We start from the raw sequence: 12805 nt of genomic DNA on the forward strand, positions 1-12805 counted from the left end.
TTCAGCCTTTATAAATCAGTTGATTACTGCGACAACTAAGCAGTGAACATCAAGCGGGACGTAGTCAACGCTGCACTGTGGTGCACTTAATTTGCAATGCCACTCCGGTAATAAATGTTTTCAAGTTGGGAGCGTCAGGCGCCGAAGTTGCTTGGTTCAAGCAACGAAATTTGTTTATTTACCTCACATTAAAAATAACAAAAACTATAAATGAAATTTCTCTGTATGCGCATAATTACCCAATTAAACTTATATTAGATTGCGTGCTCAGACATATTAAAATTTTTCATTTAATTTTTCTAGTTTTCTAATTTGTGGAGAAGAAGAAACAGAAGTTAACATTATGAAGGAAGGTTGAAGATTTATATAAGCGTTAGGAAAAATAGTTATAGGAGATAAATAAACTTGAAAACTTCAAGCTAACATATGCATTTACTTGAAAAAATAACATTATCAAATAATAAATGAGTCTTCAAAGTCGACTCTATAAAGCCTTGTCTTTTAATGATAACATTCAAATGGTGTGTTAAATTTTTATTCATGTCTAAAAAACATATATTATATATTAGTTGGCCAATACAGATGTGAATCGTCTTTGGCCGCGTCGAGTAGCCTCCGCCAGCTAGCCCGATTAGTTGCTTGCTGACGTCAGTTGGTAGTACCGAGTGCCCCCAAATCGTTGGTCACCTGGGCTTTGCACCGAATATGCGGACGTCCTCTACCAATTTTTCCACCTGTGGGTACCGAAGTAAATACCTGACAATATTTCTTCCGTTGGCATGATATTACCACGCAAGCGAAACTGCTTCTAACTATGTATGTATAGCTCATATAGCTCATCGTTCCATCTAACTCGTTACTCGTTGCCAACGCGTAAGGGACCATAGATCTTCCGAATAATTTTTCTCTCCAATGCTCTTAACGCCTTCTCATCACTTGGTAATTGTCCAGGCTTCTGTACCATACAGCAGGACAGACATGATAAGAGATTTGTTTAAGCTAATTCCTAAATAAACAAAGTCTTTCACAACGTCGAACTTATAATTGTTAACAGTGATGTGGGTCCTAAGACGCTCTGGAGATTTGTTTGTTGACAGAAAGTACTTTGCTTTGTCCTCATTTACCACAAAAAAGGGCTGAAAATTCTGTGTCTCACAAATCAATTGGTACAATTTAAAATAGGCATAAAAAGCGTTACTGCTTGACTAGTGACGAAAGACTTGCATTTTCTGTCGAAACTCAATTGCGGAAAGGTCGTTAAGTATATGACAGAACAAGTCAGTTTCGATTTCACATTCATAAAACGTATTATAACTTGTGAAGAGACATTGGTTTATGAGTTTGACTTGCCAGCTAGTCAACAAGTTTTGAATGGGCATGTTTCAAATAAATCGACGTCAAAGAAATTACGTTAAAGTCGATCAAAAGAAAATTTCTATTATTTTGGTTAGTGTCTACCTTGAAGGCTATATGTTAGCTAAAAACTTAAAAAAAATAGATAATACATATTTTCTGTTTCATTCACTGATTACCGATACTTTTTTGACATTATTTAGGCAGTACTCACGCTAGTAAATATAGGTAATCACATTACTAACATTAGTAGTAATATAGAAATGAGCGTCCTTCAAATAGAACCTTTATAGAACCTTTATATCAAAAACCATAACTCAAATGGAAAAACTGTCACATCTCTTTAGCAGCAGGTGGAACTTTTTATTTACACATGTGAATAATGTTTTTAAAATTGTATCAATATTTTGGCTTGAGCTCCCAACTTACATATTTTCACAGGAAAACTCAAGAAGCCGAAAATACGAGTATATGGAATTACATTTCGAATAAAGAAAGCGCGTGACAGCAAATAATTCATTGTCATTTCCACGTGCCCACACCAACCATTGATGGAATAGCAATAATATAAGGTGACCTCGTAAGTTCATAACTCTGCAAGTCTTTTTTGTTTTTGGAAGAACCCACATCATAGCTTTTCTAAAATGCATATGAACACAACTTAAGCCGTGTGCTTTGTAGTTAACTTTATACGCTTCAGTGATATGTAATCGATTTTTGATTGAATATTTGCTTACGGAACATTTCATACCCAGCTCACCCATTGGATCCCTTCGTAATACTCGAGCAGACGCCGAACAGCACATGTTGTTGGCTATAAATTTTCCGCCTTTTCAAGTATCAATAACTGGAAATATTATGAACACGTTCGCTGCACAGGGTAGCTTGTGGGTTAACATGAGTCCGAGCTCCGAACCGAGCCAGATTCGCTTTAATAACGTATTTTTAAAAGCGACTCGTGCACAATGCAAATAACTGTATAGTGTTTTGCAAGCAAAAGGATTCATAAATTTATCGGAACCCTAAGAGTTTTCAAAATATTTTTGTTGCTCTTTAAAGTTATTAGTTAAGGATTGAGTAATGCCAGTGTTGAGTAAGGTTAAATGTTAAATTTTTCAGTTTTTCGAATTTAAAAAGTATGCAATTGCAAAACATTTTTGGACATTTTTGCATTGAAACAAAATAAACCTGACTTCTTAATTTAATTCTAGAATAAAACATCTTTTTTCACATACGAGTACATTGAACGAGTCTCATTCTTATTGTGACGCGGTTGTATGTTCGATTTATTTTGTCTTTTGCAGCACTTCCACGCCGCTTCGACGACCAACCCTTTCTTTAGCCTTCCTTCCTGCTTGGCGTGTTTGTTTGCGGCATAAATCCAAATATGATCACTTCATAATTTGACATTGATAGATGATGTATAGTATGTCCTTATCCTTATAATGGCAATTTGATGGTTTGATTTTTTTATGTGTGTTTTTATTGTGTTCGATTGATATTTTGTTTTATTGATTGTTGTTCACGTTGTTCACGTTGTTGTCGTTGTTTTTGGCATATTTGGTGGCAATGCATGCGGTTAATAGAATTTTTATGGAGTTTGTTTCTTGCCTTGTTGCTTTATGCTTTTGAAAGGGTTCTGTTGATGAATGCATGAATGGTTGGATGAATGGATGGATGGATGGATGAAGTTGTGAACATAGAATGCGGTTAGTAATGCGATTATATATGTTGTGTAAACATTTTTTAGAGGTGAAGGGATGTGACAACGTTCATGATGGAACATCATAATTTTATTGTAAATAAAAATGATTTGATTGGAAGAGGATTGCATGTGAATTGTATGTTACAAAATAACACTTAAAAAAGTGTTTGCAAATAAATACTTATTGAAAGGTGTTTAAAATGATATTTATGAGAAAAGTTAAAAGAGAAAATAAATATATGTAATAGCATGCAAAGCATACCATTTTCATTACTATATTCAATAACATATTCTTAAAATATATTAAATAAAAATAAAATATATGCTCTTTAAAGAGCATATACTGTACATCTCATAATTTATGATGCTATGATGTGTTTGTAAAGAAATAGTGGGTAGATAAAATAACCTAATTTGCATGAGAATGGGTAAAGTTTTGAACAAGTGAAAACCTCAAGTCATATTTATGGTACAAGAACAACAAAATAAGAAATATTTGCGATAATCTTTGAAGCAAGAAAACTCACATAAATTCACATATGCACATCAGGTCATGTTACGAGCGAATTTATTTGAAAACAATTGCATCCGCGTATCTACAATTCGTTTCGTTCCCCACAGGAGCAGCAGATTCGCTTTTATTATTTATAGCGAATGTTGCCAAGTAGTAAGTGTTCGCATTCATGTAAAATGTTGCGCTGAATTTCTCCGATGCATCATAAATTTAAGTGCCACACTTTGTGTCAATTAAATTTGAAAATTTTTCGAAAGATTGCTAAGTAAACCAAGAAGAACTTTAAGTGTACAGTAGCGAAGCAAGTTTAAGTATTGAAGTTAAATTTCAATTTCAACTAAAGAAATAATATCAATTACTGGTAATGCTTATCCTTTCATGGTGTTTGATAGTACACAAACTACATTAATAAGCCTTAAAAGACCCTAAACTGACCGAGTATGCTTAACATTTTAACCGCATATCGATGTTTAACTGCAGGTCAAACAAGTTGTTGAAGCTCGCTGTCCGCAGGCTAAACTGCTCAACACCATAATGTCCATAATGGCATATAACTTGCAGGATGTAATGAATGTTATGTGGGGGCGTGTGCCACATGTGCATATCATAATACACAAACTTGTATGTGTATTCACTAAGCCAAGGCTCCCACACTGACCTTTGGGAAATGAAGGTGTACACCAGTAAGACAACCAAAGCCCAGTAAACCGATGCGATTGTTGTAGGCTATAAATTAACCCTTTTGTTAATTGATACAAATGAAAATTGTGGACTACTTAATTTTAACTGAGGTGAAGCTTGTAAGAGTGGGCACATACATATTTGAATGAAAACATGTCAAAGGATGTGTATGCTTATAGCTAGTATGCAGGTCTTCTTTGTGCTTTTGGCTATGGGTAACGAAATGCAACAATTAAGCTTTGCTATACTTTGCAAGATAATATCTACAGCGGTACTTGAGTTTAACAGGTTACCGTTACTCGGTGCTTATGGATATTTTAATTAAAAAAATATGCATGCATTTTTGTTGAAATACATGGAAAATTGGTAACTGAATGGACTATGTATTGGATACTGATTTTATATGTTATATGTTTTTGTTAAAGTTTCTTTAATCTAGGAATAACATTTTGCTATTAGGTCTATGTATTATATATTTGTATATAAAAGAATTTTATAAACTTACCATTTATGTTTCTCAATCTCTCTAGTTATATAAGTTCATAAGACAGTTTTGTATTAAAACTTTACATATAAATGAAAACATAAAGAGAAGAGAAATTATTGACAGTTAATCAGAAGTAATGTGTATTTTAAGTAGTCGGCTCCATGCCGACCATTTTGCATCACTATTTGCTAGTATTAAAAACTGTGGTTACGGTTGTATTTAAGTATACTCCGTTTAAAATTTATTGTTTAGTTAATTAAACCTTTTATTATAAACAATTCATGCTTGATACGAGAACATACAAAGCTGAAAACACACCTACCGACACACACATCTAGATGGCTGCTCATATAAATATATTTGTGCCTTTACTGTGCCTAGTGCTTAGGCCTTATTGCATGTCAAGGAAAGGAGTTAACATGCAAATGAAGGCCTTCCTGTTTAATGCTTGAATGTTCGCTTCTTACACGTTTGTCTGCTTGTGTTTTATCCTGGAAATATAAGCCAAGAGGATATGCAGAACTTGTCTTAAAATGCTGCTTTGTGCATATAATTAAATGCAGCAGTGAGAACTGCTGTATTAATGGAGTTATTCGCATGCCGTGTCGCTTAATTCAAATTAGACGTACTTACAATGACTGTTTGGATACAACGGAAGCCAAAAGCATATCCGTGCGCATGTATACCTTAAAAGCATTCGCCACTGGACTTTCGGACAACGGAAGTTGTAATTGGTATGTCCGCTAGTGGAATATGCTTGTAATTGAATTTAATGATTATGTTTACAACTAATTGTTTTGAGGCGGTAGATATGCAAATGTGAACGCTAATGTACAAACAATGTAAGATCGAGTATGTTGTTATTATCACATTACAAATTGATTCGTAAAGCAAAAATTATTATATATTGTATATTTACAGTTAATCCTAATTAACAAAGGAAACTTACTTTATTAATACAATTTGCATATGCGTTCATATTAAGTTTCGAGAGAGAACAGAACTCATATTTCATATTTGTGCTTATTTAAGTTAAGAGCTATAAATGAATTGACATTTTTTCCATTTTTTGTAAGTAATTAATTTTTCCTAAAAAGTAGCTGATACATAAAAATACTCATTTGAATCAGAACATTGAAAATGACTGAAAACCGTTTATTAACTTAAAATTAAATTTGTTTTCCTATGCCACAAGTTCCTTTTACAATCAACAATAAACGTCAGTTAATGACAAATTTTTAATAGATACTTGTAATCGTTTTTGTCATTATTTTCAAAATGTTTTCTAAGCCGCGATAAGTTTTTACAACGTACTCAGGAACGTTATCTAAAAAGGGTTGTGTTGTCTATAATGAATAAATAGAGAAGTACTTCCTGTGAGCCTGTGCTTCATATTTAACAGCAACCACGCCAAATAACCAACTGACAGCATAGAAGATACATTCACATATTTACAAGGAAAGTGATTATTCCACCACCTTTTCGCCCATCTAATGAGCAGATAGAAGAAATTAAACCGCAAGGCACAACCCGAATGTGTGAGTGCGAATATTTCAAAATAATCTCTATACGAATTCCTGCACTAACACAGAAAGTGCAAATTTTTAGTATTATTTTTGATAACGATTCAGTTATGAAAAGTACCCAAATCAGGAACGAGTACGTTTAGGCTTCTTCGGTGACTAAGTAAAGTAGAAAGCTTAGAAAATTCAGCGTTTTGAAATGCATTAATAGGAAATGCTGAAATGTTTTCAGTCAAGTTAGATTGCTGAAATGTTTTTAGCCAAGTCAGATTGCTGAAAACGTAACGAATTGCCGTAATGACTTTTATTTTGCGCCAAGATAACAAAATTTTGTGTATCTCATACTTGAAATGCATATCATATATTTGACTTGAATGAACGGGTTGCCTTAAAAAAGTCTCAGCTCGAAAAAGTGTTTGGTGAAGCTCCACCGGCAGCGATGTTGCAAGCAGCCATGTTAGCAATCAAATTTCTGCCATCCTCGATATGGTAAAGGAGTTAGAAGGCGGGGTTGTAAGTTAAAAACAAGACAGAATGATAGTCATAAAAGCTGTTACAGTCGAAAATGTTTAAACGTTTGCTACCGTATCCGGTAAAATGTGTACAATCGCAATGGGTACTATAACTGTTCTAACTCGGCACTGTCTAATGGTTTATGTACATTGGTGTTGCTTTAGCCGTTGCCATTGTTGTAGCTATTCCAACATCGTCGGCGACTAATTAACTGCGATTATTACGGTCATTACGTGGGATTTCCTTTTTGGTAAACATCTTGAATTTTGGCACTTGGCAGTTAAACTGCTTTTGGTTGTTACAACATTTAGGAGTTATAACCATCATTAGAGCACAAAAGACTTTGGTCTTTACTCCTGAATTTGCACCGACATTAAAGCAAATTAACCACATTTTCGTATTGGCTGCGGCATGAATACTTTCTGCAAGGACTTTAAATAGTTAATGGTAAACCAGAGTCATTAGTTTTTAAATTTGTTTCGTTTATAAGTACTTGAAACTGTCTGCTGTGGCTTGAATTTATTTTTAAATTTTATGAGTTCTTATTCTTAAAGAACTCATAAAATTCTTAAAATATTATAGATACAAATTTGTGCAGATGACCATTAACCATTTTTTCGAGAGTTCATAACTTATAAATTGAAGTTTGTTCTTGAAGTACAAACACTATGAATTGTAAGCAAAAGTAATTAAACATATTACGCCACTATCATTGTCATTAGAGGCTGCACATGCGTCGTGCCTCATTCCGCGACAGAAATGATTTAAAGGACAATTCAATCTTTTAGCATGATTCCTTGAATGGTTGTGATCTATCAACAAATCAACCACGCAACTGATAAGTTTATGCTGCATCTCAATGGGATTGCTTGATGTTTTTCACTAGAAAGTAAGTAACTGGCATATAGATGCTTGCATATCGTTAATTCTTCCCAGATTGTATTAAATTGCTCAATACAGAAAGGATTCAATAACTGTTTGGATGACATCAGTAGTATACCCGGATTCTTTATATATTCCGAATAATTACCTCAAGAACTCCGTCTGGCCAGCTAGTTTGCTTCTCAGTTATCGAAAATTGTCCTATGACCGAGAACCTAGAGTAGAGAAACTTTAAACTATGTCGCTAAACATCGTTTTAGATGTAAATTAGACTGAAGGTCTTTAAAGTAGCTTTAAGGTCCTGATAGAATCTATATATTCCTATTCAATATATTATCCACTTCCAGTTATGGTTTTCCCAAAAACTATCACCTCCGTTAGAAAAATAGCGATCCCTCTCCTTGCATTCCCTCCCCGAAGCCATCAGTATGTATGTTTAAACCCTCTTCTAAAAAGGATTTCCCGATAGCGAAATATATTTTAAAACTAAAGGGATTAAGAATGAAGTTGTGACCGCAATTACCAGCCTTCCACTTTGAAGTAGACTAAAGTCTAAAAGTAGACGATGCCACCATTTTCTTGCATTTGTTTAGAAGATGCAGATACAATATGTCTTACGCAAGGATTGGACCTGTACTTCATGTACCAATAATACAGAGTTCACGTGTGATATCTGTCTCCACATCACTGTAGTGTTATGCTTTTACGCCACATATAGGTTAGGTGAAATGGAGGGAAGAACGAGTCCTCCTCAATTAACTAAAAAGCAGATTTGATTTCTTCGCAAAGCTGAGTAGGAGAATGGTCATGTTAGAACCAGACGGAGGCTTTGATAAATGCGAGATTTTAGTAAACACTAACACTGGAAATATCGTTTAGTGTGTTGAAAAGTGTGGTACCCAATAACTGAAGTCTGGTTGTGGACAATACGTTATTGATCGTTTTTTTTATTTAAATAATTTAAATTAAAGGTACAACTTCACAGAATTAGTCTAATTATAAGATACAATAGAGTTGTAGTTGATTGACTTGATTTTTGATTTTTTAAATATGCTGAAAAATGTATTGAATCTAGAAGTTTCAAGTGTTATTTCAATTCAATTGAAACTGCAGAATTTGCTTCATACGAGAGATCGACTTCCTTGTATCGTAGGTAACATGAGACCATAATTCTTGCTAAACCCTTAGCAAATGAAATAAAATCAAGAACTCAAACATACGCAATTGGTCACCTGTAATTTTTATTTTTCGTTTTTGGCAGCGGTTTGTCAATAACTCGATTTCAAGTACAAAGTCAATATAATTACTTTAAAATAATAAAAAACGGCTTTGTAGTAAATCTATAGTATATGATAAAAAATAAAGCAGGAAAATATAAATATGAATTTTTCTAATCGAAAGCATGTATTTGTTAAATAATAATAGGTATGTAAATCAGTATAGACTAGTACCGGCGTTGCTTTAGGAAAATATCTAAAATATGTTTAAAAAACTAAAAGTGCTTTAAATATTAAGGCGGCAATATTTAAACTCGAATGCTTCTTTAGCAAAACGAATTTTGTGGTACACAATTTTGAAGTAGTGACTCCAAGTAAATAAAATTAAAGCACTTAATTTCCACAAAATAACCAATTAGCTCAAAAAGTTTACCTTAAGTGTCCAAACAGACAAAGTCCTTTCGTCTTAAGCAAACAAAGCCAACAATGTTATATGCAAGTAAAGGAGAACTCTCTCTCTCTCTCCCACGAAACGTTATCAAAGGAGTAAGAAAACAAAAGGACACTTGATTTTACTACTTTAAATGTTTGACACTTTTTGGCACCAGCTTGTTTTTGCTGTTGTCACATCCTGCTGAAAGCATTTGAAATTTGTAAATTCAACTAAATGCAGGACAGACACACTAGACAAGTGTGAACAAGATGTTTTAGTAACTATAGAGAAACGTTATTTGCTCGTATGCTATTTTGCATATACTTCAAATTTCAAAGTCATCTAAACATTTTTGTTGCAAAATCATTAAGAACCCTTGTCAAGTCGTTTCCTCCCTACTATGTTAAATTCCATCCACACAATAAGTGTTTCGTTGTAGTACTGACTATGTTGGCTTGAAATGTTAAGCTATTGAGTTTGGTCAAATCAGTTAATGAATTTCAGCTTCAAATCTTGGTAAATGGTGAATGAAAAATATTACCTGTTCTCTATCTCAAAGTTACAAAGAGTGTAAGTACAGAAATATGCAGAATATGTCATTATTTATTTTTATGTAAAATGCAGTACTACATTGTCCATTATTTTGGAAGCAGGGTAAGACAATTGATATATCTTACTATTGTAAGATTTCATTCTCTGTTAAAGTCCGAAATATTTTTTTATATGATAATATTTAGTTGTGTTTAGTTATTTTTTCCTGAACACTGGCATGTGTATATGGTATGTTGTAAATAATTATTATCCCATCTTTAGTCCCATCTCAGATAGGACTTTCTTAGATAGCCAATTGAATACATCTTTCCTGTTTTTAGTTAGAAATGACAATTGTTAGAAATATTATATCAATTGAAATCAGTTACGACTGCGAATACATTCAGTTGAATTTGTTTAAATCAATATTTTTTTAAGAAAGTCATTTGTACTCAAGACCTGCAAACAAATTTTTAAATTCGCTGATCAACGAGGGCAGATGGGTTAACGGAAAAAATTTAATTTGTAATTACTTTTTATTCTCTATTCAATAAGGATTCACGTGTCTATTCAGTGTATCAGATTAACTGAGCTGCGAGGCCCACTCTTAAAGGATAAACAAAAAATGCAGCGATAATAATCACAATATATTTCATTCATTACTAATTTAGTTGAGTAATTGTTTATTTATGAGTTTGTAAGTGTGCAATAAAATCACTTCCATGTGAACATTTATCACATTGCCCTCTGCACGCTAACAAATAAAATAAACTACAACTTAATAAAATTATAAACAAAAACATGTTACATGTGCAAAGGTCCTAGACATTCCAGTACCAGTTTGTATATGGTGTTCTATAGCGAAAATATACTTAAAAGAATCAGTGAAAGTGCTTTCACAATTTAGTATAAAAAATCTAAATGTGCTACGCTCCATAAAATACTATTAAGACACTCCCATACCAAAACATCCAGCGACAAAACTAAGCGAGCCATGCGATGATAAAAAGCATGTAACCAGGACATCAATGTGCGTTTGCTTCACTTTCGCAAGAAGTACAAATTGGGAATAGGAAAAAGTTGGGAATATAAAAAACAATCTGTATGTATCCCCCTAGATTTGCTCATATACGTAATCAAAGCGGACATAAAAAATTGTTTCCAGAAACAAAAACATAAAAAAATGCTTATAAATAAATTTGCTTCACTTAAAGTGACCAAATTGTTATCATGATATGTGTTGAGATTAAAAGGACTTCCTTGTACTTATGGATTATGTAAGTTTGAATATGGCCAACGGCGCATTACACTCCCTTTGAATTGTTTGCGAATATCTATAGCCACGGACACAACTTCTTGCTGTGGGCTGATTCACTTATCTTGCAGCCTCCTTGCTCCACGCTGCTATGTCGCTAAACCGCACTGATCTCAAGACTTTTTTTACAAGGAAACCGCATAATTTTTTATGTTGATTTCAATCTCCGCATACTGCACTGACTGTTTGCTGTTCTGATTTTTGTTTTCGATGCTCACTCCAAAGTAATAAATTTTTATGCGTATCCACTTCATAATTCCTTTCTGCGGAAATACTGAAATGACCTTTGTCATTGATATCAGTTTTGGAAAACTGCAGAGGATGAGGAGACTGACATATAATAATAAAATTTCGTCATAACTTTTTACGATTCCAGTTATATCCTTGGATTTTCAATTTAATATTTTTACAGAGTTACTCTGATATATTGTAAAAGTCGGTCGTTTTTTTCGTATCTTAAATGAATTTAAATACCTATAAGCTAGTATCTTTCTCAATATATGCATATAAATTAAATTAATTAAACCTCATTTACAAGTAACCGATAAATTTTCTACATTTTTAAAGAAAATTAAGTTTATTATGTTTAATATATACATATATCATAATTAAAGAGTTATACTGGAAAAACTTTTTTTCTAAGAGTAATGAACGATGAAGGTATTAGTCAGTGCTTCGGTACTGTCAGAAAATGGTGCGTGACCACGCATGGTTTCAATTTCGGTCAAAGGTTTAATTTATTGTGTGTGAAGGCGCTGAATGACAATCTTCTCACACAATATTTGATTAACTCTTTCCCTTTCGACAACGAAACATTTTTCTCCATTCATTTTGACGAGTTAATAACCCTTTTAACGCGTGTCTGTTCCATGTAAAGGCGCTGCAGGTGGATGGATTGATTTAAAAGCTTCCACATGTGATGTGTGAGCAGAAAGCGTGGCAGAAGCTTAAGTGGCTTGGACACCCTTTGGACGTATAGCCTGACCCTGGCTTTAGCGATTATTTCAAAGGTCTAATTATATTCCACAGTAAACATAAATGGACAAAACTGTAAATGGAAACAGTAATTGAATGAAGTCACGTGATGTGAATATCAAAGCCGAACGTTAATTGATATGCGAAAGCAGTAGTAGAATTTCTCTTCAAATTCATGAGATTTAAGTGTACAAAAGGAAAATTAAAATAAAAGGAATCAATAAGAAGCTTTCTTTAATGCTTCTAGAATGTGTGTAATATGAACTTTTATTCCTTTGATTTGGTTTTTATGGTTTTTCCAAACAAGTTGGCGGGAATCCATTTTAAATTCATTGCGATGTACTAAAACCAAAACGAAAGAAAACAAAAGTCCAAACCTTTTGCATTCCAACCAAAATCCATTAAGACGTAGTCAATGATGTAAACATCTCGTAACGTGGCACGCTCATACCATTTTAATTAACTTAAGAATTTTACACAGCTTTCAATGCGTAGTCAAAGTGACCACATCGACAACTTCTTAAGAAATTTTAAAACCATACAAAAAGATGTTAACAAGAAAATCCATTCTCCTTATACATCGTATATTGCGCCTTCAAACATGTGACTGAAAACTTTTGACCAAAGATATAAGAAACCACACTAATGCAGCTGTTGCCAGCATTACAAATGTGAT

At 33.4% G+C, this 12805-nt stretch overlaps 1 protein-coding gene across 1 annotated transcript in view; it reads left to right on the top strand.

The window, feature by feature from the left end:
- Positions 1-4229, top strand: part of LOC119682420 — a 9569-nt gene extending 5340 nt beyond the window's left edge. The window contains exon 2 of the mRNA XM_038095862.1: positions 4053-4229. Coding sequence (XP_037951790.1) covers positions 4053-4229 — 177 coding nt within the window. The remainder of the gene's footprint in view (positions 1-4052) is intronic.
- Positions 4230-12805: the final 8576 nt, after the last annotated feature.

The sequence above is a fragment of the Teleopsis dalmanni genome, chromosome 1 (assembly GCF_002237135.1).
Source record: "Teleopsis dalmanni isolate 2A chromosome 1, ASM223713v2, whole genome shotgun sequence".
Taxonomy (NCBI): domain Eukaryota; kingdom Metazoa; phylum Arthropoda; class Insecta; order Diptera; family Diopsidae; genus Teleopsis; species Teleopsis dalmanni.